Below are 27,078 nucleotides of genomic sequence, written 5' to 3' on the forward strand. Positions count from 1 at the left end.
TTGTGGGCCAAAGGGCCTGTAATGTGCTGTAGCTTTCTAAGTTCTATGTTCTAGTATACAACTTGAAATTCTTACTCTTTGCAGACACCCACGAAACAGAAAAACCAAAGAATGAATGAAGAAAAATGTTCAAACCCCAAAGACCCCATCCCCCTCCGATGCACAAGTAGCAGCGAAAACATCAATTCCCTCCCTCATCCCACTTGCTCCAACAAAAGTATCAACTCCCCACCACACACCATACAGCAATAGCAAAGAAATTATGATCTAGAGTCCTTCTAAAACTATGTTCATCCTAACACTTCGACATCTCACAGAAAGATGTCTCTTCTGCAACAGTGAGAGAGGAGACCAACATATGTATGTGGGTACTTTATATAAGTATATGATGCACCTGTGTATGTATATGTATGTCTACATGTACAGTATATATGTGTTGCATGTGAGTATGCATGTGTCTGTATGTGTTTGTGTCTAATTATGTACTGTATAATCATGTGTATATTTGTGTGTATACACTTGTTTGGGCACATATGTAGATGTGTGTATTTATATTTGTCTATACATGTATATACAGCATGAGTGTATATGTATATGTGTATATATGTACATGTGTGGACATATATGTAATGTGTGCATATACAGTATGTACATGTGTTAATATTTGTGTGTGTCTATACATTTATATACTTTGTGTGTATATATGTTTGTGTGTAAATATGTATATGTATGTAAATATGTATATCAAGTCAAGTCAAGTCTATTGTCATTTCGACCATAAAGTGCTGGTACAGTACACAGTAAAACCAAAACAACGCTCCTCCAGGACCGTTGAAAATTTGTTTGAAAATAGCCTTATATGTATATATTTGTGAGTACATGTGTGTATATGTATATATATGTATTTATGCACGTTTAGGTGTGCATATGCAAATATGTATGTCTAAATATGTAAGTGGATATCTGTGTGTACATGTATGTGTGTATATGTATACACACATTTGTATATGTGTATATTTATATATGTGTGTATAACTATGTATATGTATATGTGAGCATGTAAATTTATGTGTAAGTATGTATATGTGTAGGCAAATATTTGAGTGTGAGTATATGTGTTTATAAATGTCTGTAAATGTATGCGTTTACATGTATATGTGTGTGTACACATATTTACCCACACAATGTGTGTGTATATGTATGAGTACATATGTAACTATGTGTAAATATGTATCTGTGTGTGTATATATATATATATATATATATATATATATATATATATATATATATGTGCAAGAATATCAATGTGCATTTGTATATGTGTATATATGTGTGGATGTGTATATGTATGTGACTATATATGGGTGCATATGTATGTGTGTGTGTAATGATGTAGACGAGTTCAATGCTTCAATTTAATATCAGAGTATGTTTAGAGTATACAACTTGAAACTCTTACTCTTTGTGAACATCCACAAAACAGAAAAAACCACAAAGAATAAATGACAGAAAAATGTTAGAACTCTACACCCAATCCCCCACTTCCACACACAAGCAGCAGCAGAAGCATCACCCTTCCCCCTCTCCTCTCCCTCCAGCAAAAGCATCAACTCCCCATCACGCACCATGCAGCAATAGCAAAGCTGCCAAAGGGACTATGATCCACAAAGTATTGTCCATCCGAACACTTTGACATCTCAGACAGGCTCTCTCTTTCAGTAGGGAAGGAGAGAGATATTGCTCCTGCAACATTGGGAGGGGAGATCAACAGCTTGCTATTTAAGAGTTACAATCTGCCGCATTGCTTGTCCGAGTTCCCCAACTCGAGGACCACCAAACTCTTACTCACCATTAAGAGAGAGAGAGTGAGAGATCTCTTTAGTGCAGGGGCCTTCTTTCGACAGCAGCTTACACCCCCTGCCTGCTGTCTCAATGTTTCGATCTCCCATGACACTTCAGTCAGCGACATTGGCAAGAAGTCAGATCATCCACAGGGCCGCACCCGACGGCACACGTCTTCCAGGCTACACCCGTGAAGAACTGTAGCTTGAGCTGCAGCTGTAGATCACATACTCCAACAGGACCCCAGTCCCTTGAGAAGAGAAAAGAGAAAAGAAGAGTGATTTTTTTCACAGATGAACTGGAAGAAATTGCCACAATCCGAACTTCCCTTGATGTCCATCTGAAACAAACTGGCTCTGTCAGGAGTATTGGCCCTCCTCCTTGGAGCCATTCATCTGCTCAAAACCCTTCTTGCAATGAGAACTCTCCTTCCCATGGCATTCTGTAGCATCTTCCCTTCTGTCCCACTCTACAGCTCCCACCAAAAAGACCCCAAACCAGACTACTATCCATCACAATCCTTTCTCTGGCCCGCTCTTTAGAACCTTCTCCAGATCCCACAATCCTGATTGGGTGACACCACATTCCTAAGTTGACGAGCAGGTCTTAACTTTAGCCAAAACCAAAACCTTGTACCAGCAGGACACACTGCTTTTGCAGAAAACTGCTAAAATGAAACACTAAACAGCATAGCGATAGAAATATTAAACAGGGCATTACATATGTATGCATGTGTGAAGGTATATGTATTTTTATATTTGCCTGTGTAGGTCTGTGTATATGTGTATGTGTGCGTAAATATGCGGCCGAATATAAATATGTATATGTATGTGTATCTGCGTTTGTAAGTGTGCATGCATGTTTGTAGGTAAATATGTCTGCAAATATATATGCATGAAAATCTATGTGTGTGTGTACATATACACACACATACATCGGGTGTTGCAGGAAACATGTACAGGAGTATCTGTGCTAAGTATGGATTGAACACTCACAAATCCAAATGGGAAACACTCGAGAAGGTCGTGGAGAATGACAGAGCTAAGATCCTGTGGGACTTCCAAATACAGACTGATAAGCAGGTACTGGCCAACCAACCAGACATAGTAATACTGGACAAGGAGCAGAAGAAAGCAATGGTAATAGGTGTGGCAAACATGGATGACAGTAACATCAGGAAGAAAAAAATATCAGAAGCTGGAGAAATACCAGAACTTGAAAGAGCAGATAGAAAGGGGTGCAAGTTAAAGCCACTGTAATCCCAGTGGTGATAGGAGCACTTGGGCTGTGACACCTGCACTGGGAGAGTGGTTCCAACAAATCCTGGGAACAACACCTGAGATTTCAGTCCAGAAGAGTGCACTACTAGGAACAGCGCTGAGCTCTCAAACTCCCAGGCCTCTGGTAGAGGACCTGAGATTGAAGGAAAAATACACATACACAGCACTCATCAGGGGTGAGCAAAAATGTATAAGACCCTAAGACATAGGAGCAGAATTAGGCCATCTGGCCCATTGAGTCTGCTCTGCCATTCATTTATGGATGATACTTTTTTCCCCTCCTCAGCCCCATTTCCCAGCATTCTCCCCATAACCTTTGATGCCAAGTCCAATCAAGAACTGATCAATCTCTACCTTAAGTATACCCAATGACCTGACCTCCACAACTACCTGTGATAAATTCCACAAATTCACCACCCTCTGGCTAAAGGAAGCTCTCTGCCTCCCTTTTAAATGGACACCCCCCTATCCAGAGGCTGTGCTCTTTTGTCCGAGACTCCCCCATCATGAGAAACATCCTTTCCACATCTACTCTGTCTAGGCCTTTCAACATTCAAAAGGTTTCAATGAGATCCACCTCATCTTAAGTTCCAATGAGTACAGACCCAGAGCTATCAAACATTCCTCGTACGATAACCCTTTCATTCCTGGAATCATCCTTGTGCGCCTCCTCTGGACTCTCTCCAATGCCAGCACATCTTTTCTTAGATGAGGAGCCCAAACTGTTCACAATATTCAAGGTGAGGCCTCATGAGTGCCTTATAAAGCCTAAGCATCACACCCCTGCTCTTGTATTCTAGACCTCTTGAAATGAATGTTAACATAGCATTTGCCTTCCTCACCACCAATTCTACCTGCAAGTTAACCTTTAAGGTGTTCTGCACAAGGACTCGCAAGTCCCTCTGCATCTCAGATTTTTACATTTTCTCTCTGTTTAAAAAATGGTCTGCACATTTATTTCTGCTACCAAAGTGCATAACCTTGCATTTCCAACATTGTATTTAATTTGCCATTCTCCTAATCTGTCTAAGTCCTTCTGCAGCTTACCTGTTTCCTCAACACTACCTGCCCCACCACCAATCTTTGTATTATCTGCAAACTTGGCAACAAAGCCATCTATTCCATCTTCTAAATCATTGATATACAGCAGAAGCAGCCCCAACACCGATCCCTAGTCACTGGTAGCCAAGCAGAACAGGATCCTTTTATTCCCGTTCACTGCCTCCTACCAATCAGCCAATGCTCTAACAATGTCAGTAACTTTCCTGTAATACCATGGGCACTTAACTTGGTAAGCAGCTTCATGTGTGGCACTTTGTCAAAGGCCTTCTTAAAGTCCAAATATACAACATCCACTACATCCCCTTCATCTAGCCTACTTGTAATCTCCTCAAAGAATTCCAACATTAGGCAAGATTTTCCCTGAAGGAAACCATGCTGACTTTGACCTATCTTGTCCTATGTCACTAAGTACTCCATAACCTCATCCTTAGCAATTGACTCCAACATCTTCCCAACCACTGAGGTCAGGCTAACGTCTATAATTTTCTTTCTGCTGCCTTCCTCCTTTCTTAATGAATGGAGTGACATTTGCAACTTTCTAGCCGTCTGGCACTATGCCAGAGTCTAATGATTTTTGAAAGATCATTACAAATGTCTCTAAAATCTCTACCGCTACTTCTTTCAGAATGCTAGGGTGCAGTTCATCAGGTCCAAGTGACCTATGTATCCTTAGGTCTTTCAACTTTTTGAGTATCTTCTCCCTTGTGATAGTAACTGCACCTACTTCTTTTCCCTCACAGCCTTCAACATCTGGCACACTGCTAGTGTCTTCCACAGTGAAGACTGATGAAAAATACTCACTTAGTTCATCTGCCATCTCCTTGTTCCCCGTTATTATTTCTCCAGCCTTATTTTCTAGTGGTCCTATAATCCGCTGTCATCTCTCTATTTTTTTTTACATACTTGAGAAAGCTTTCACTATCGACTTTGATATTGTTTGCTAGCTTGCTTTCATTTTTAATCTTTTCCCTCCTAAAGATTCTTTAATTTCTCCCTGTAGGTTTTTAAAAGCTTCCTAATCCTCTATCTGTCCACTAATTTATGCTTTCTTGTATGCCTTCTCTTTTGCTTTTATGTTAGCTTTGACTTTCCATTGTCAGCCACTGTTGAACTGTTTTGCCACTTAAGTGTTTCTTCATTTTTGGAATACATTTATCCTGCACCTTCCTCATTTTTTACAGAAAGTCACACCATTGCTGCTCCACTGTCATCCTTGACAGCATCTCCTTCCAATTTACTTTGGCCAACTCCTCACTCATACCACAGCAATTTCCTTTACTCTACTCAAATACTGCTTTGTCAGACTTTACTTTCTCCCTATCAGATTTCAAGTTGTACTCAGTCATATTGTGATCACTGCCTCTTAAGGTTTCTTTTACCTTAAGCTCCCTAACCACCTCTGGTTCATTACATAACACCCAATCCAGTATAACTGATCCCTAGTAAGCTCAACGACAAGCTGCTCTAAAAAGTCATCTCATTTACATTCAACAAATTCATTCTTTTGAGATCCATTACCAACCTGATTTTCTCAATTGACCTGCATGTTGAAATCTCCCATGACTATCATAACATTGCCCTTTTGACAGGTCTTTCTTTTTCCTGTTGTAATCTGTGGTTCATATTCCAGTTACTGTTGGGAGGCCTGTGTTTAACTGCTGTCAGGGTTTTATTTACCCTTGCAGTTTCTTAACTCAACATCTTCTGATCCTTTGTCATATCTTTCTACTGTTCTGATGCCATTCTTTACCAGCAGAGCCATGCCACCCCCTCTGCCTACTGCTGTGTATATGTATGTGTGTGTGCATATGTATATGAGTTTGTATATGTGTATGTGTGTGTACAAACTCCTTGCAGCATGGTCGATGAGATGCTGCAGTTTTTGTGTGGGAGGTCAATGCTGCATCACTGGCGAACAACAGCTCACTGAAACAAACCTCTCGGATCTTGGTCTTGGAGCGAAGGCAAGTAATATTGAGTTTGTGATCAGCTCTGGTATGTAGGTAGATTCCCTCTGCGCATTCTCCAGAAGCATACTGAAGCACATAGAGAAGACGATGCTGAAGAGTGTCAATGCCAGAATGCAGCCATGCTTTATTCCACTTCTCACTGGGAAGGCTTTTGAAATTGCATTGTTAAAGCAAACAGTACTGTGCATGTCTTCATGGAAGTGATCATGGACAGCAGGTTGGAGGGTAGTCTATCTTCTGCAGCAACCTGAAGAGCCCACTTCTGTTGACCAGATGAAATGCCTTTGTCAAGTCAATGAATGCAATGAAGAGTTTTTTTTTTGCTGCTCTTGACATTTCTCCTGAAGCTGGCATAATGAGAAGATCATATCTACTGTATACCTGCCTGCTCTGAAACCACACTGCAACTCTGGGGAGACACCTTGAGCAAGATGCTGCAGCCATGCAAATTGACTTGGACAAAGGTTTTTTCCACAATGCTGAGGAGGGAGATGCCACAGTAGTTGTTACAGTTACTGTGATCACCCTTGTTCTTGTACAAGTGGACAATGTTTGAAGCTCACATGTCTTGTTTTGCATAACCCTGGGGTCACCAACCTTTTTAACACCGCGGACCAGTTTAATATTGACAATATTCTTGCGGACCGGCTGACCGGTGGGGGGGAGGTGTTAATCACGACCAGAATATAGGTGATAAGTCAACTATAAGTCACTTATAAGTGGCTAATACACCCAATTTCATTTCTAAAAGGGTTTATCTAACGAATTTAATAGTAAACACACAGCACATATATTCCTCGCATGAATATAGTGATAAATCAATTATAACTCACTTATAAGTCAATAGCATCATCACATTTTAAGTAACGTTTTGATATTAAACACACAGCGCATATTTTCCTCATATGAACATATAAAATCATTGCAACACACCAGTGAGAGGACAAGGTAAGGGCCAGAGGTCCCCGTACCGGGGCCGTGGCGGTCGCAGTCCGGAAAGAGCGACCAACCGAGCAAGGAGTGCGACAGGGCATGCGCACCCACCCTCCCCCCCCCCTCCCCTTGTAGATAGGTAGGATCTATTGGCCAACAAAAGTTTGGCTCGAGGGATGACTTTCAGTAGATTGCAGTGAGGTAGCTGCTCTGCTACTTATGAAACCCTGAGCCTGAATTACGTCATCTGCCAAATTTTAGCACCGGGTTCCCCACAAACATTCGGTGTGCTAAACAGGTTTAGAGGCAGCACCCATCTGTCCATGCTCCAGGCCAGTAGCAACGGAACTTCTCGCTGGCCACACGGGGTGGCTGGTTACCCGATGCCAACCAGTGATCCCTGGCGCTAGGGTATCACTACGTTTAGGTGACGGATGACCTCGCGTGCGTTCAAGTTCAACAGTGGGTGTGACGGAATGAAGAAAGGTGCAGCTGACTCATATCGTTTTCTCGCAGCCTGGTAGCACATGCTTCATGGCCCGGTGGTTGGGGACCACTGGCATAGCCTCTCTCCCATCAAAGACAGAGGAGCTCATGAAGATGTTGCAGCAATGCTGGTTTGCCACTCTTCAAAACTTATGGAGGGATACCATAATTTCCAGGGGCATTCACACAAGCAAGATGGTCAATGACTTTGCTGAGTTCTTCCATTGCATCTAGCTCTTCCGTGACTGGTAGATCTGGGATAGCCTCAAGTGCAGGGCTTGTGACCAGATTCTGGGCTGAGTACAACTCTACATAGTGCTCAACCCAACATTGAAGCTGCTTGGCTTGATCAGGTATGAATTCTCCAGTCATGGACTTCAGACGGGTGGTCATGCTGACAAAGGGGCCTATAGCCTTGTCAATGCCTTCATACATACCTTGTGCAACTCCTGTGTCTGCTGCACAAGCTCAGGCAGTAGTTGGTGTAGCGGTGAGCAGTTTTCTGGACCACCTTTGCAGCTTTAAGAACAACTCAGATTCTGAGGTTGGAATCATTCTTGTAGGCAAGTAAGGTTCTTCTTTTGACCTCAGTCACTGGTTCCATTTCCTCACAGCATTCTTCATATCAGTCTGCTTGTGTGCGTTCTCTCTAACTGAACGCAGTGATGGCTGGATTGGGGGGGGGGGGGTGGTGGTGTGTGTGTGTGTGTCTATATAACATACAGAGAGATTGAGAGAGAGATTACTGTCTTCTGTGTTTTCCAGGTGTTTTTTTGCCTTTGGGCCTAGTTTTACAGCCATGGATGGGTTCTGCTGCAATGGCTGCTTCCTCTGTTTCTGTGGTGGTTTCTTCATTATTGTTAAAACTGTAAGTAACTGTACTTAACTTTTTCTCATAATGAGTCTGCTTAAATTCACTGATTTATGATTTTGAAACACTTGGGTATTTTGAAACACTTTGAAAGGTAACAATTGTAATTGACTAAACTGAACCATATGGAAGCTGTAATTAGGAATTGTAAAGATCATTATTCATTTCCACAGATCTTCAGAAGAGAATCTACTTCTTCTCTTTAAAGTTTTTAAACACAAAAATGGTAATAAACCATGAACAACAGTGTCTGTTGCTGATTATTTACTCAACTTTAACATTTTGAATGTAGACTGGTAACATACAGAATTATATTTTTACAATGGTAGCATATCCCAAATAGCAGAATCCTTTTGAATATTCACTACTGGTGGCTGGTCTGAAAAATTTTGAGCACAAATGCCAGATACCCAACATATATTTCTTTTGTTACAATTAGAGGGATATCTCCCTGAATATACAACTAACTAGAATATTAGTGACAAAATGGACCTTCCCTTGAACTACATATCAACTGGCAGGGAAATTGATCGCATAATACCTTCTTTGATCTGATCCATTTCTGAAGTTTTCAATAAGCACCAATTAACATGAACATTCATCTGTTGTGTTGGCAATGTCATGCTCATCTTTGTCTAGCCAAGTGGTAGAACTACATTTATGATCATACTGAAATGTTTAATTGTCTCGTAGGATGTATTAATTGACTTTCCATGCAAGGGAAATGTTTATAGAAAGTAAAATCTGCCATTTAAGTGTGATGAAGTGAATATGGACAGTTAAAGGCTGTACATAAAATTCTCTCTGAAGTTATTAGGTTTGGTGGAATTAAGTAAATATTTTATGTTTAGGGATGGAAATAAAGCATAGAGCATAAAAATCTACAGCAAATTACAGGCCCTTCAGCCCACAATGTTATGCCAACCATGTAACCTACTCTAGAAACTGCCTACTGCATATCCCTCTATATTTCAAAGCTATCTAAGAGTCTCTTAAAAGACCGTATTGTATCTGCCTCAATTCTAAGAATAGAAGTTACACATTCTAACTATGCATTAAAATCCATAATTCTATTGGACTTTTGTATTTTACTCATTAGTGTCCTGCACTGTTGAAAAAAAGGAGGTATTTCCTTCCTTCTTGCACCTGCTCTTCATTTCCAGTTCTTAAACTCATTCCATGGAGTTTGGAATAGGATAAATGATGAATGCAGACATAACGCGTGCTGTATCCATCAATATTGAGTTGGACAATTGATTGGGTACTATTTATTTAAAATTAGAGTACAGTGTCACTGTTTAATTTTATTTTAAGATAATTGCACCTATTTGGTGATTAAAATAGAAGATTTTTCCATCCATAATCTTAAATGTAATTACAATCTTGTTATTTTCAATTTCAGCTACAGGAAGCCAAACATAGAAAAGCTTGATAATCAAACATAAGGCAACACCAACTGCATCCATTTAAAATTGATGAAAGGAATCAAAGGATTCTCCAAAGTTCAATATCTGCGCCCAATTAAAATATATTATTCTCTTAATTCACTAAAATGAAAAATTATCAAATCAGAGAATAAGTCTTCAGGATGAATGTGATGAATGGCCTCTGCTGGCTGGAGGGTAAAATGAAGAGCTTGTGTCTAAGGATTGATAAAGACTATGAATTGAGAAAATATATTGGTACAGTGTGAACTTATGAAGACTAAACTGTTTTATAAATGAAGTATGTTTTTACATAAATATACACAAGCTTTCTGAAACAGTAGTTTTCTGAAGTTTAAGTTTGTGAAGACCATTCTAGTCTTAATTAATGCTAAATACTTTACTCCTTGGAAGTCTGTATTGCATGAAACTGCAATAAAACTTATTTTAATATTTTACTCAGATTTCAAATTGATTCAATTCATTTCTGAATAGAGTGATTTTCTGTGTACATTAGCTATAGAAATCATTGATATTCATAAGGGTACTTTCTACTTCACCTTTTTAACTAATCAAATGTTAATAATGTTTTCTATATTTAAGAATGTAACCAAGATATTATTGTAGTCAACTCTCAAAATTTACAAGTTCTTCTCAGGTTGCAAATGGTTAACTTTATACACACTCTACATACAAGGATTTAATAGACTAGCCGGATAGATGGGATAGATTTGCAGGGTTGCTGGCATTTTGTGCCATGTGGAAACAGGGCATTTCTGCATGCCATTACCTCAAACTGCAACAATTATTGGCCAAGCTGAGAGCACTAAGCAGATTCACTTGCTCACTCGATGAGACTGCTGGTTGCTGCTTTTTCTGTGCTGTTTGTGTTCTGTTCAAATGTTTATCCTGTCCCACATACTTTGTATTTATTCCAACTTAGGAACAGTTCAAGTTATGAGTAGTTCTCAGGAACGAACTCAGTCATAACGTGGAGAGTACCTGCACCATGTTCAGATCTGCAGCAACCTCTTGAATAATGAAGAAAAAAATTCTGCTTTTTAACTAAATGGTATGTTAGACCAAATCAGGCAAGGAAATAAATTGGGGAAACCTGACTGAGGAAGTAGTGTGTGCTTGCATATATATGCAAGTGTTTTCAAACTGTATCTGTAATTTGGTCCACAGGCATTTTGTGCCAGGTCTGCCAGGCATATCCTGGTTTCTGGATACCTTGAATTTGACCAAGACCCCACTAAGTAATAGTATACAATGGCTACCCCACATATATATGTATTTAAAAAATCACCTGCAGGCATCTTGCCCTCCTCACAACTAGAGAGGAAATAAATCATGGCTCTTTTGCCAGGAATGCCTGAGAACAAGTGGTTCATACCAGTAATGAAAAACAGGAAACATAGATAATTCCTTTCATTTTAGACCATAAAACATAGAAGGAGAATTAGGCCATTTGGCCCATTGAGTCTGCTCTGTCATTCAATCAGGCTGATTGACTTTTCCTCAGAACTCCTATTCTCATGCCTTCTCCCCATTACCTACTGTATGACACCCTTACTAATCAAATACCTATACCCAAAGACTTAAACCACAATGAATTTCACAGATTTACCTCCCTTTGGCTAAAAATAATTTTTATCTCTTCTAAAGGGATCTCCTTGTATTTTGAGATTGTGCCCTGTAGACTTAGACTCTCCCACTATTGAAAACATTCTCTCCATTTCCAGTCTATCCAGGCCTTTCAATATTTGATAGTTTTCAATATGATCTAGCAATGCTATACTCCAGCAAGTACAGGTCCAGAGTCATCAAACGCTCCTCATGTGTTAACCCTTTCATTCCTGGGATTATTCTCATGAACCTTGCTGAACCCTCTCCAATGCCAGCACATCCTTTATTAGATATGGGGCACAAAACTGCTAACAAAACTCCAAATGTGGTCTGACCAATACCTTATAAAGCCTCAATGTTACATCCTTGCTTTCATATTTTAGTCCCCTTTAAATGAATGTTAACATTCAGTTATTCGGGAAGTATGAGTGTGAGGGCAGCTTGTTGTTCTCGGTGTCGGATGTGGGAGGTCCTGGAGTCTCTGAGCCTCCCGGACGTCCACATCTGCGCCAGGTGTGTCGAACTACAGCTCCTGAGGGACCGAGTTAGGGAACTGGAGCTGCAGCTCGATGACCTTCGCCTGGTCAGGGAGAGTGAGGAGGTGATAGAGAGGAGTTACAGGCAGGTGGTCACTCCGGGGCCACGGGAGGCAGATAGGTGGGTCACGGTCAGGAAGGGGAAGGGGCAGGTACTAGAGAGTACCCCAGTGGCTGTACCCCTTGACAATAAGTACTCATGTTTGAGTACTGTTGGGGGGGACAGCCTACCTGGAGGAAGTGACAGTGGCCGGGCCTCCGGCACAGAGGACGGCCCTGTAGCTCAGAAGGGTAGGGATAGAAGAAAGAGGACCATAGTAATAGGGGACTCAATAGTCAGGGGTTCAGACAGGCGGTTCTGTGGAGGTGATCGGGAGTCCCGGATGGTAGTTTGCCTCCCTGGTGCCAGGGTCCGGGATGTTTCTGATCGCGTCCAAGATATCCTGAAGTGGGAGGGTGAGGAGCCAGAGGTTGTGGTACATGTAGGTACCAATGACATAGGTAGGAAAGGGGAAGAGGTCCTGAAACGAGAGTATAGGGAGTTAGGAAGGCAGTTAAGAAGAAGGACCGCAAAGGTAGTAATCTCGGGATTACTGCCTGTGCCACGCGACAGTGAGAGTAGGAATGGAATTAGGTGGAGGATGAATGCGTGGTTGAGGGATTGGAGCAGGGGGCAGGGATTCAAGTTTCTGGATCATTGGGACCTCTTCTGGGGCAGGCGTGACCTGTTCAAGAAGGACGGGTTACACTTGAATCCTGGGGGACCAATATCCTAGCGGGGAGGTTTGCTAGGGCTACAGGGCAGACTTTAAACTAGTAAGATGGGGGGGCGGAAATCAATTTGAGGAAACTATGAGAGAGGAAGTTAGTTCACCAGTAGAGCAAGTAAGTAGACAGTGTGTGAGGGAGGAAAGGCAGGTGATGGAGAAGGGATGCGCTCAGCCCGAAGTTGTAGGGGAGAAGAAAGAAAAGGATAATAAATTTGAATGCATTGCTAGGGATGAAAAGAGAGGAGGAGGTGGAGAGTATCTTAAATGTATCTATTTTAATGCTAGGAGCATTGTAAGAAAGGTGGATGAGCTTAAAGTGTGGATTGATACCTGGAATTATGATGTTGTAGCTATTAGTGAAACATGGTTGCAGGAAGGGTGTGATTGGCAACTAACTATTCCTGGATTTAGTTGCTTCAGGTGTGATAGAGTAGGAGGGGCCAGAGGAGGAGGTGTTGCATTGCTTGTCCGAGAAAATCTTATGGCGGTGCTTTGGAAGGATAGATTACAGAGCTCCTCTAGGGAGGCTATTTGGATGGAATTGAGGAATGGGAAAGGTGTAGTAACACTGATAGGAGTGTATTATAGGCCACCTAATGGGGAGCGTGAGTTGGAAGAGCAAATGTGTAAGGAGATAGCAGATATTTGTAGTAAACACAAGGTGGTGATTGTGGGAGATTTTAATTTTCCACACATAGATTGGGAAGCTCATTCTGTAAAAGGGCTGGATGGTTTAGAGTTTGTGAAATGTGTGCAGGATAGTTTTTTGCAACAATACATAGAAGTACCGACTAGAGATGGGGCAGTGTTGGATCTCCTGTTAGGGAATGCGATAGGTCAGCTGACAGATGTATGTGTTGGGGAGCACTTCGGGTCCAGTGATCACAATAGCATTAGCTTCAATATAATTATGGAGAAGGACAGGACTGGACCTAGAGTTGAGATTTTTGATTGGAGAAAGGCTAACTTTGAGGAGATGCGCAAGGATTTAGAGAGAGTGGATTGGGTCAAGTTGTTTTATGGGAAGGATGTAATAGAGAAATGGAGGTCATTTAAGGGTGAAATTATGAGGGTACAGAATCTTTATGTTCCTGTTCGGTTGAAAGGAAAGGTTAAAGGTTTGAAAGCGCCATGGTTTTCAAGGGATATTAGAAACTTGGTTCGAAAAAAGAGGGATGTCTACAATAGATATAGGCAGCATGGAGTAAAGGAATTGCTCGAGGAATATAAAGAATGTAAAAGGAAACTTAAGAAAGAGATTAGAAAAGCTAAAAGAAGTTACGAGTTTGGTTTGGCAAATAAGGTGGAAGTAAATCCGAAAGGCTTCTACAGTTATATTAAAAGCAAGAGGATAGTGAGGGATAAAATTGGTCCCTTAGAGAATCAGGGTGGTCAGCTATGTGTGGAGCCGAGGGAGATGGGAGAGATTTTGAACGATTTCTTCTCTTCGGTATTCACTAAGGAGAAGGATATTGAATGGTGTAAGGTGTGGGAAACAAGTAAGGAAGTTATGGAACCTATGACAATTAAAGAGGTGGAAGTACTGGCGCTTTTAAGAAATTTAAAAGTGGATAAATCTCCGGGTCCTGACCGGATGTTCCCCAGGACCTTGAGGGAAGTTTGTGTAGAGATAGCAGGAGCTCTGACGGAGATCTTTCAGATGTCATTAGAAACGGGGATTGTGCCGGAGGATTCGCGTATTGCTCATGTGGTTCCATTGTTTAAAAAGGGTTCTAGAAGTAAGCCTGGCAATTATAGACCTGTCAGTTTGACATCAGTGGTGGGTAAATTAATGGAAAGTATTCTTAGAGATAGTATTTATAATTATCTGGATAGACAGGATCTGATTAGGAGTAGCCAGCATGGATTTGTGCGTGGAAGGTCATGTTTGACAAACCTTATTGAATTTTTTGAAGTAGTTACGAGGAATGTTGACGAGGGTAAGGCAGTGGATGTAGTCTATATGGACTTCAGCAAGGCCTTTGACAAAGTTCCACATGGAAGGTTAGTTAAGAAGGTTCAGTCGTTAGGTATTAATGCTGGAGTAATAAAATGGATTCAACAGTGGCTAGATGGGAGATGCCAGAGAGTAGTGGTGGATAATTGTTTATCGGGATGGAGGCTGGTGACTAGCGGGGTGCCTCAGGGATCTGTTTTGGGCCCAATGTTGTTTGTAATATACATAAATGATCTGGATGATGGGGTGATAAATTGGATTAGTAAGTATGCTGATGATACTAAGGTAGGAGGTGTTGTGGATAATGAGGTGGGTTTTCAAAGCTTGCAGGGAGATTTATGCCGGTTAGAAGAATGGGCTGAACGTTGGCAGATGGAGTTTAATGCTGAGAAGTGTGAGGTTCTACATTTTGGCAGGAATAATCCAAATAGAACATACAGGGTAAATGGTAGGGCAATGAGGAATGCAGTGGAACAGAGAGATCTAGGAATAACAGTGCATAGTTCCCTGAAGGTGGAGTCTCATGTAGATAGGGTGGTGAAGAAGGCTTTTGGAACGCTGGCCTTTATAAATCAGAGCATTGAGTACAGAAGTTGGGATGTAATGTTAAAATTGTACAAGGCATTGGTAAGGCCAAATTTGGAATATTGTGTACAGTTCTGGTCACGGAATTATAGGAAAGATATCAATAAATTAGAGAGAGTGCAGAGACGATTTACTAGGATGTTACCTGGGTTTCAGCACTTAAGTTACAGAGAAAGGTTGAACAAGTTAGGTCTCTATTCATTGGAGCGTAGAAGGTTGAGGGGGGATTTGATCGAGGTATTTAAAATGTTGAGAGGGATAGATAGAGTTGACGTGAATAGGCTGTTTCCATTGAGAGTAGGGGAGATTCAAACGAGAGGACATGATTTGAGAGTTAGGGGGCAAAAGTTTAAGGGAAACACGAGGGGGTATTTCTTTACTCAGAGAGTGATAGCTGTGTGGAATGAGCTTCCTGTAGAAGTAGTAGAGGCCAGTTCAGTTGTGTCATTTAAGGTAAAATTGGATAGGTATATGGACAGGAAAGGAGTGGAGGGTTATGGGCTGAGTGCGGGTAGGTGGGACTAGGTGAGATTAAGAGTTCGGCACGGACAAAGAGGGCCGGAATGGCCTGTTTCCATGCTGTGATTGTTATATGGTTATATGGTAACATTATATTTGCCTTCCTTACTACCAGCTGAACCTGGAAGTTAACATTCGCACTTCCAATTTCTGAATTTGCTTCCCATTTTGAAAATAGCCTGCACCTTTATTCTTTCTTGCAAAGTACAGGATCATACACTTGCCTTCTATGTTCCATCTGTGTCACGAGTCAGTGTTGAATCAGGACCCAGCTGCAGGACACAGACACTGGAGTCCCGGAAACAGGACGAGACGGAACCCAAGGACGGGATGGGATGCAGTCTAGGCAGGGGAAGCTGGACCAGGACGAGGGACTGGGAACAAGGAGCCTGGGATGGATTCCGAGCCCGAGACTGGACAAGGACCCAAAACCTGGGTCTTGCCTTGGGCTTGGACCCCCAAACCCAGGCGAGGACGTGACAAGGCTTGGATAGGGACTTGGAGTCTTGAGGCTTGGGTCGAGGCTGGAGGCTGCAGACTTGGATCTTGGGGAACTCGGAGGCTGGAGCTAGGGGTAGACTAGGAACTGTACATCAACATGGAGCCAGGACTTGTCCTCCAACAAGCTGGGACTCATCTTTAACAAGGCACTGACATGGGACAGGACAGTACACAGAGATAGAGCCAGGACTTATCCACCAACAAGCAGGGACTCATCTATAACTCCACACCAAGGTGGGGCAGGACCATCCGTCAGGTAACAGCAGAACAGCCTGACCTACCCAACAGAGGCAAAGACAAGACAGATTCCCCCCACAGGGCAACAGCAGAACAGCCTGACTTACCCCACAGAGGCAAGGACAAGGCAAGACAGATCCCCCCACAGGGCAACAGCAGAACAGCCAGACTTACCCCACAGGGGCAAGGACAGGAAGAGACAAACACCAAGGAACAACAGACAGTTCCACCTCTGCATCAGGGTAGCTCCAAGTAGCCATTACAGCCGGCAGCCTTGGCTGGCTACAGAAGCAACCAGATCCCTACCTAGCTCAGAGTGGCTGATGGCCACCCAGCTAGCCTAGGAAACAGCTGAATCCATACCACAATGACCGCTCCGACTACTACCAGCAAGGCTCCCAGAAGCCATGGTTCTCCAACACAGCCCCAAGGATGGCAAGAGTCAATTCTAGCCTTCCACCAGCCATCTGTGCCATGAGTATCTTGACAAGACAACCCCCAACCACACTCAATACCAGGGCCACTTACATTCCCATTTCAAATATGAGCCTCAGGTGTTTCTAGTTAAGTCCAACCGCAGCAAGGGACCGCTGGAAAACCCAGAGTGTGGAGTACGTGGACCGGACCACAGACTTCAGACTGAACCACCACAATCTGCCCCTTCTTTGCCCATCTCCTAATATGCCTGAGTCTTTCTGCAGACTTCCTGCTTTCTCAACACTACCTGCTCCTCCACCTATCTATGTATCATCCTCAAACTTGCCACAAAAACATGACTTTCATCATCCAAATCATTAACATACAACATAAAAAGTAGTGGACCCAAAACTGCCCCAATGGCAGCCAACCAGGAATGGCCCATTTTATTGTCACTCTTTGCCTTCTGCCTGTCAGCTAGTTCCTTTGACTCTCTTTTGTCTATCCTGCCCATTATTTCCTCAAAGAATTCAATAGATTTGTCAGACAAGATTTCCCTTTAAGAGAAAGCATGCAGACATCATCCTACTTCATTGTAGTCCAAAACCTCATCCGTAATAACACTCTAACATCTTTCCAAGCACTGAAGTCTGGTTAACTGGCCTATAATTTCCTATGTTTTGCCTCTCCTTAAAGAATGGAGTGGCGTTTATGATTTTTCCGGTTCTCTGAAACCCATTCCGGAATCTAGTGATTCTTGAAAGATAATTACTTAATGCCTCCACAGTCTCCTCAATTACCTCCTTCAGAACCCTGGGATGTAGTTCACCTGGTTCAGGTGACTTGCATATATACCTTCAAACCTTTCAGCTTCCAAGACACCTTCTCCATGGTAATAGTGACTACACTCCATTCTGCCACCCTGATCCTCTTAAATTTTTGGCGTGCAACTGGTGTTTTCTACAGTGAACAATGATGCAAAATACTTATTCAGTTCCTCTGCTATTTCTTTGTTCCCCATTACTACATCTCCAGCATCATTTTCCAGCAGTCCGATGTCCACTCTTGACCCTCTTTTATATATCTGAAAAGTCTCTTTTATATTATTAGCTAGCTTACCTTCATTTGTCATCTTTTTTCTCCTTACTGCTCTTTTAATTGCCTTCTGTGGGTTTTTAAAAGCTTCCCAATTCAACTAGATGCCAACTTCCATTTGTTATATTGTATACCCATTCTTTTACTTTTATGCTGTTTTTGACTTCCCTCGGCAACCACAGTTGCCTCATCCTCACTCTAGAATTCTTCTTTGGAATGACCCAATCCTGCATCTTCCAAATTACTCCCAGAAACTCCAACCATTACTGCTCTACTGTCATCCCTGCTAGAGTCCCTCCCAATCAACCTTGGCCAGCTCCTCTCTCATGATATTGTAGTTATTTTTATTCAACTGTGATATCAATGTATATAATGTTACAATTCTCCCTCTCAAACTGCAGGGTGAATTCTATCATATGAGTTCCTTTACCTTATGGTCCCTAATCAAATCTAATGCATTGCACAACACCAGATCCAGTATTGCTTTTACTCTGGAGGCTTGATCACAAGCTGTTCTAAAATGCCATATCATAGGCATCCTATAAATTCTCTCTCTTGGGATCTAGTACCAACCTGGGTTTCCCAGGCTATCTGCATATTCAAATCCCCCATGATGCTTGTAACAATACCCTTTCTATCTCTCATTATAATTTGTATTGCACATCCTAGCTACTATTCAGCGGCCAGTCTACAACTCCCATTAGGGTCTTTTTACCCTTGGAGTTTCTTAACTGTGGTTTGCAATCAGGAAATTTTGTTTGATTTCCTGATTTGTGTATCACTGAAGAATATTAGAATAAAGAAGTAATATATTTAGATATTGACACTGGAAATATTTTGCAGCATTTATTTTTAATAGAAACATAGAGAAATATAGAAACATAGAAAACCTACAGCACAATACAGGCCCTTTGGCCCACAAAGCTGTGCCGAACATGTCCTTACCTGAGAAATTACCTAGGCTTACCCTTAGCCCTCTGTTTTTCGCAGCGCCATGTACCTATCCAGGAGCCTCTTAAAAGAGCCTATCGTTTTTGTCACCATCACTGCCACCGGCAGCCCATTCCACGCACTCTCCACTCTCTGCGTAAAAAAAACTTATCCCTGACATCTCCTCTGAACCTACCTCCAAGCACCTTAAAACTATGCCCTCTCGTGCTAGCCATTGCAGCCCTGGGAAAAAGCCTCTGACTACCCACACGATCCATGCCTCTCAACATCTTGTACACCTCTGTCAGGTCACCTCTCATTCTCCGTCACTCCAAGGAGAAAAGGCCAACTTCACTCAACCTATTCTCATAAGGTATGCTCCCCAATCCAGGCAACGTCCTTGTAAATCTCCTCTACACCCTTTCTATGGCTTCCACATCCTTCCTATAGTAAAGCGACCAGAATTGAGCACAGTACTCCAAGTGGGGTCTGACCGGGGTCCTAAATAACTGCAACATTACCTCTCAGCTCCTCAACTCAATGCCATGATTGATGAAGGCCAATGCACCGTACACCTTCTTAACCACAGAGTCAACCTGCACAGCAGCTTTGAGTGTCCTATGGACTTGGACCCCAAGATCCCTCTGATCCTGCCAAGACTCGAGCCATTAATGATATATTCTGCCATCATATTTGAACTACCAAAATGAACCACCTCACACTTATCTGGGTTGAAAGCCATCTGCCACTTCTCAGACCAGTCCTGCATCCTATCAAAGTCTCACTGTAACCTCTGACAGCCCTCCACACTATCCACAACACCCTCAACCTTTGTGTCATCAGCAAATTTATGAACACATCCCTCCACTTCCTCATCCAGGTCATTTATAAAAATCACAAAGAGTAGGGGTCCTAGAACAGATCTCTGAGGCATACCATTGGTCACTGACCTCCATGCAGAATATAATCCGTCTACAACTACTCTTTGTCTTCTGTGGGCAAGCCAGTTCTGGATCCACAAAGCAATGTCCCCTAGGATCCCATGCCTCCTTATTTTCTCAAGCCTTGCATGGGGTACCTTATCAAAAGCCTTGCTGAAATCCATATACACTATATCTACTGCTCTACCTTCATCAATGTGTTTAGTCACATCCTCAAAAATTTCAATCAGGCTCGTAAGGCATGACCTGCCTTTGACAAAACCATGCTGACTATTTCTAATCATATTATGTCTCTCCAAATGTTCATAAATCCTGCCTCTCAGGATCTTCTCCATGAATTTACCAACCACCGAAGTAAGACTCACTGGTCTATAATTTCCCACGAAATGGGATTGTTCATGTTCAGTGAACTAACATGCAATGTGTAAATCATTATCTATTCAATTTCTCATACAAAAGCCGAGGGCTCAAAACAATAGTCAGAGTGGAGGTGGTAGGGTGGGGCTGGGTGGTGGAGTGAAGCCTTTAAAGCTGGTGTCATCTATTTGCCAAACTCTCAGAGACTGGCAAGTTTTTTACACCACACATTGTGCCAGTAAGAAGTTAGTGAATGATTTGTTAGATGTTTGATCATTATAACAACCGAGATGGTTAATTAATCATTCAAAGCAGTGTACCCCTAGACTCTAGGGTGTAGAGAATCCCTCCTTTAATAACTCAAAACAACATTTTAAGTGTGACATTATTATTTTTAGTGCAAAGTGTACTTGCTTTTCTCAGGATTCCTGTGGTTTATGTTTGTTCCCTCAGTGTGTAGAGTCATAGAACTCTAAATATAGCACAGAAACAGGCCTTTTGGCCCATCCAGTCCATGCCAAGCCATCAATCTGCCCAGTCCCATCAACTTGCACCCAGACCATAACCCTCCATTCTACTTCCATTCATGCACTTATCCAAATTTCTCTTAAATGTCGAAATCAAACCTGCATCCACCACTTCCACTGGCAGGCTGATCCACTTTCTCACCACCCTCTGAGTCAAGAATTTCCCCCTCATGTTCTCTTTAAACATTTCACCTTTCAGCCTTAACCCATGGCTCTAGTTTTAGTCTCACCCAACCTCAGTGGAAAAAGCAGAGAGTAGTGGGTGCATAGAATGCCCTCCAGCAGCAGATTCATTCGGGACATTTAAGAAGCTCTTGGATAGACACATGCGTGAGAGAAAAATGGATAGCTGTGTAGGCAGTAAGGGTTAGATTGATCTTACAGTAGGGTAAAAGGTACTGTAATGTTCTATATTCTATGTAAAAGAGTAGTCAGTGAAAGAGTGGAGTAAAAAAACATTATCTTGTGGAGAGCTATATTTTATATATTATTATAATTGGCACCGATCAAGGAATACATATGTACAACAACACACACAACATACTGGAGGAACTCAGCAAGTCAGGCAGCATCTATGGAAAGGGATAAACAGTTGATGCTTCCACCTGAGGCCCTTCAGCAGGACTTTTTGTATGTGTTGCTCAAACCTTCCAGCATCTGCTGAATCCTTTGTATACATAAGTACAACATCTTGCATAAGATATTTCCTGTGTCTAAACAGTAGCATGCTTAGAATGTAACATACACATTGGGAAGAAGTTTCTTGTTTATCTTTTATTAGGTTAGCAGAAGAGCTCCCGAAAACTTGAGTTGAAATCACATCAAAGTTGAAATTACAGCTGGTGGTGATCCCTGCCATATAGAAAACCATGAATCCACAAGCATATTGCAAGCAAAACAACACAAGGAAACACAATCGCTGTGAAATAGCCAAAGGCAATATGAAACATGCTGGGCAATTGTATTATTTAGCTTTCTTTTTCTATATTGTTGGAAGTATTAGCATATTTGTAAACTCCGAACTGGTGTGAAAATCAAAAAAAAATGCGGGTGTTGAAACTTTAAAATAAGAACAGAAAATGCTGGAAAACTCAGCAGCTCAGGCAGCATCACTAGAGAGAGAAATAATTAATACCTTGGGTCTAAAGCACTCCTTCATAACTGAGAAACATGTTAGTCTCAGTAGCAGAAGGTGGAATTGCTCTGAGAGAGTGGCAGTGAAGAGCAGTTAAGCTTCTTCATGTAATTTGTTACTGATGTCCATGTAATTCTGCACAGTCTGGCCTACTAGGTTATAGGGAAAGGAAAATGATATGGGAGTTACAGTGCATTTCTGTATTAGATGTTTCAGGGCAAACACCTACAATAGGAGAATAGAATGGACAACTGTAACGGAAATTACATTTTCTTTCGTGCATGAATTAATTTTGGTTCCTTTGTTTTTGATTGAACTGCCAGAGCCAATTTTATCTCTAGTAAGATGTTTTCATTAAAATATATGATATTAATTGTGTAGATCTTAGCAAGCTGTTTCCTCAGAGAAGAGAGTCAAGAAATAAAGGCAGAGGGTAGGATTGGGATGAAACAGGTTCAACATTTCTGGTTGATGATTTTGAATCAGAGCACCAAGTATAGGGCTCGAACAGGAAAGTGAACCAAAGGTATATGATCAATCACGATCTTCAATAATGAGAAGCAACTTCAAGGTGTGTATGATCCACTTCAACTCACAAAAGATTCTGCAGGTGCTGGAATTCTTGAGCAACACACACAGAATGCTGGAGGAACTCAGCAAGTTATGTAGCATCTAAACAGTCAACTTTTCAGGCTGAGACCTTTCATAAGATCTGAAAAGTAAGAAGGAAGGAGGTAGAATAAGGTGGAGGGAGGAGTGGAAGAAGTACAAGTTGGCAGATGATAGATGAGACTGTGTGAGTGGGTAGGTGGGTGGGTGGGGGAGGACAATGAAGTATTAAAGTGAGAAGTAATAGGTGGAAAACTTCCAACTTGTATCTATTTCTACTATTTATTTGGTAATTATGTTCTAATTTTTAGAATAACAAATCAGTTAATGGCATGAAAGTAAATGAATTCAAGATAAACCCTACTTCTGAGGAGACGAATAATCAGTATATATGGTATTAGATTTAAACCTTGAGTTGAACCTATATGGAAATAAGGTTGTGTTAATTGTGCTAATGGATTTCCCTGTCCCTAAACACTCTTCAGTGCTTATCATAATGATGAACATGATCTTCAGGAAAACACTCAATAACGAATCATTTTGATTGATCAGCAGACTCATTCTGTGACAGTGTAAGTATGGAATCATCAGAACTTTAGAATTATAGGAGTCATGGGGAAGTAGAGATACATGCTACTTGACCCACTGAGATTGTGCTGCCCATCAACCCCTATTATCTACTCACCTGCACATGAGAGGCAATTTACAGTCATCCTTGTGCTACCAACCTTAACTTTTTTAGAATGTGAGTGGATATTGGATCACCCAGAAAATCCATGTAGTCACAAAGAGAACATGTGAAGTTCACACACAGCACTCAAGGCTAGCAGCTCTGTTAGCTGCAGCACTTTACACTAGCCTGATGAAAGTGGCTAACACCTCTTCTAGTTTGTTCCCTTTTCAATGAAGCATGTTTCATTGGAGGCTGAATCATTAAAGGGATAAACAGTTCATTAAGTGTTGCTACTTTTATTTTTCATCATTTCTAATACCTAATGACTGCACTTGCCATGATTAATTATGGTGATTCATAGGTTATAGCTCTATCGTGAATGAAATAAGTATAGGTGACAAATTGATCATTCTATAGAATATGCTTAGTTAACTAAATGCTGTTGTGGCATTTAAAATTATGAATAGATTTTGATTACTGCAATTAAGCATAATACCTATTGAATTGTTTGAGGCATGGTGATATTTCTATTGTCCAACTGTCCTAAGTGACAATTGTACAATAATTATGTTCCCTTTTCAATAGCCAAAACTATTTCCACTGAGGCTGTCATCTCAGTACATTATAAAAACACCTTTCATTAAATCACTGTATTAATTCTTCATTCCTCAGAGCTGTTCTACCCTTGAGCTGAAACTCCCAAGCTCAGTCTTCACCTTCAGACAGGAGCAGTTTTAAGGTAATATCACGGTTTAAAGAATTAACATACAAGGCCAGGTTGTAGCAACTGACTTGTACACCCATGAAATTAGAAGTCCAGTGCTCTTGGATTGTCAAGATGATTAAGAAATGCTTTGGAGATTTCTATAAGAGAAGGTTATCAGAAATCAAACATTTGGATTGGTAGCTGATGGATTAGCATTGTACAAATTAGTTTCATCCACATTTATTGCTGTATACGTTTACCTGGAATAATTAGCTGTAACTTCTGAGGTTCACAGACAGTTATCGGTCCACTGTTGCACCTTCCCAAAATGACTTCCATTATTTAAAATTTAAATATATTGTCACTACATTATAATAGTCAAATCCTCTGTTAACCATTCATCTGTAGAGATGAAAGCCTTAAATTAGAAACACATATTTGATGCTTCACACACAAAAAAATACAAAGTGTTTCATGCCCATAAGACTATAAGACATAGGAGCAGAATTAGGCCATTCAGCCCATTGACTATGCTCCAGCATTCCATCATGGCTGATCCCAGATCCCACTCAGCCCCATACACTTGCCTTCTCACCATATCCTTTGATGTCTGGACCAATCAGGAAGCTATCAACTTCTGCTTTAAATATATGCATGGACTTGGCATCCATCACAGTCAGGTGGCAGAGCATTCCACAGATTCACCACTCTCTGGCTGAAAGAATTCCTCCTAACCTCTGCTCTAAAGGGTCACCCCTCAATTTTGAGACTGTGCCCTCTAGTTCTGGACACCTCCACCATAGGAAACTTCCTCTCCACATCCACCCTATCTAGTCCTTTCAACATTTGGTAGGTTTCAATGAGATCCCAACACATTCTTCTAAATTCCAGTGAGTACAGGCCCAAAGCTGCAGAATGTTCCTCACGTCCTTTTTGTCTAGGTCATATCTTCCCCAAAAGAGATCCCAATGACCCAGAAATCTGAAACCTTGCCCCTTGCACCACTCCTCAGCTACTCATTCATTTGTTCTATCATCCTATTCCTGTCCTGACTAGCATGTGGTACTGGGAATAATCCAGAGATTACACTGGAAGTCCTATTCTTCAGCCACTTCCCTAACTCCCTATACTCACTGTGCAGGACCTCTTCCCCCTTAACCTTTGTCTGCTTACCCTCCCTCTTGAGAATCATCTACAGCTGCTCTGAGACAAGCTGGACCCTAACACACCATCCTGGCATCTCTTTCATGGCCACAGAAATTCCTGTTTGTCCCCCTAACTATCAATTCTCCTATTACCATTGTTCTTTTGGGCATTCACTGAACTATGTTATAACACAGAGGGCAACTAAAAAAGACAAGGCAAGAAAAGATGAAATATGAAGGTAAGTTAGGCAATAGTATAGAAAAGGATACCACAAGTTTTTTCAGATATGTCAAAGCAAAAGAAAGGCATGGGTGGACATTGGACCACTGGAAAAAGATGCTGGAGAGGTAGTAATGGGGGACAAAGAAATGGCAGATGAACTTAATAAGTATTTTGTGTCAGTCTTTACTGTGGATGATACAAGCAGAATGCCAGAAATTTGAGAGTGTTAGGAGGCAGAAGTGAGTTCAATTGCTATTAATAGGGAGACAGTGCTTGGGAAGCTGAAAGGTCTGAAGGTAGACCTTTCACCAGGAATGGATAAGGGTTTGGACAAGCCTTTTCTGGTTGGCTGCTGGTAACTAATGGTGTTCTACAAGGGCAACAGGAGTGAATCTGCAGATGCTGGAAATAAATAAAAAACACAAAATGCTGGCAGAACTCAGCAGGCCAGACAGCATCTATGGGAGGAGGTAATAATGACGTTTCAGGCCGAAACCCTTCAGCAGGGCTTTCCGCAGGGATCGCTCCCTACGCGACCCCCTTGTCCATTCATCCCCCCCCCATCCCTCCCCACAGTCCTCCCTCCGGGCACTCATCCCTGCAAACGGAAGAAGTGCTAAACCTGCCCCCACACTTCTTCCCTCACCACCATCCCAGGCCCCAGACAGTCCTTTCAGGTGAGGCACCACTTCACCTGCGAGTCAACTGGTGTGATATACTGTATCTGATGCTCCCGATGTGGCCATTTATACATTGGGGAGACCCGCCGCAGACTGGGAGACCGTTTTGCCGAACACCGGCGCTCAGTCCTCCAACAGTGGCGGGATCTCCCTGTGGCCACACACTTCAATTCCACAGACCACTCCCACTCTGACATGTCTGTCCATGGCCTCCTCTACCGTCAAGATGAGGCCACACGCAGGTCGATGGAGCAATACCTAATCTCCCGCCTAGGTAGCCTCCTTCCTGCCGGCATGAACATCCAATTCACTGACCTCCGTTGATACCCCTGCCCCCCCCTTACCCCCATCCCTATCTATTATTTTAGTCTGGTTCTCTTTCTCTTTTTCCCCCCTCACTATAATCTCTCCCCCCAGCCCTACCTTTCTTTCTCTTTTATTTCCCATAATTCTCCACCTTCCCCCAGCCCATTTCCCTCCAGCCTATCACTTCCCAACTCTCTACTTTATCCCTCCCCCCACTTCTTATCCCCCCTCGACCATCCCATGTTACTTCACTCCTGATGAAGGGTTTCGGCCCGAAGCGACATTATAACCTCCTCCCATAGATGCTATCTGGCCTGCTGAGTTCTGCCAGCATTTTGTGTGTTCTACAAGGTTTTGTGTTGGGATCGCTTTTTGTATGTCAATGACTTGGATGACAGAATTAATGGCTTTGTTGCGAGCTTGCAGATGATACAAAGGTAGGTGGAGGGTGTTGTGGTTTCTTGAAATAACCAGGAGACGCAGAAGATTCTTCAAGAAGTTTAAGCCTTTATTTGCAAACAAAAGCTGAGACAATTAATGAGTGTGTCACTAATTGCCCACCGAGCCTAGTACACAGTATTCTTTATAGTACTTTCTTATCTCAGTTACATTAGCATATACTTGTTCTAGTGCCTTGACTGGTTTTCATATCATCACACCATCGCATGATCCTGTCTAGTCTACTCCTTGGAACACGTGTCCCCCTTCCCGGCTTTGATTGGTTTTCATACC

The 27,078-nt window shown here is 42.0% G+C and overlaps 1 protein-coding gene across 1 annotated transcript in view; it reads left to right on the forward strand.

The window, feature by feature from the left end:
• LOC140726037 (copper-transporting ATPase 2-like) overlaps positions 1-9,960 on the forward strand; it is a 91,295-nt gene extending 81,335 nt beyond the window's left edge. Inside the window, exons 19-20 of the mRNA XM_073041932.1 lie at positions 8,339-8,441; positions 9,847-9,960. Of these exons, the coding sequence (XP_072898033.1) occupies positions 8,339-8,441; positions 9,847-9,889 (146 nt within the window). The 3' untranslated portion in view covers positions 9,890-9,960. The remainder of the gene's footprint in view (positions 1-8,338; positions 8,442-9,846) is intronic.
• Positions 9,961-27,078: the final 17,118 nt, after the last annotated feature.

Source organism: Hemitrygon akajei, chromosome 4 (genome assembly GCF_048418815.1).
Source record: "Hemitrygon akajei chromosome 4, sHemAka1.3, whole genome shotgun sequence".
In the NCBI taxonomy this organism is placed as follows: Eukaryota; Metazoa; Chordata; class Chondrichthyes; order Myliobatiformes; family Dasyatidae; genus Hemitrygon; species Hemitrygon akajei.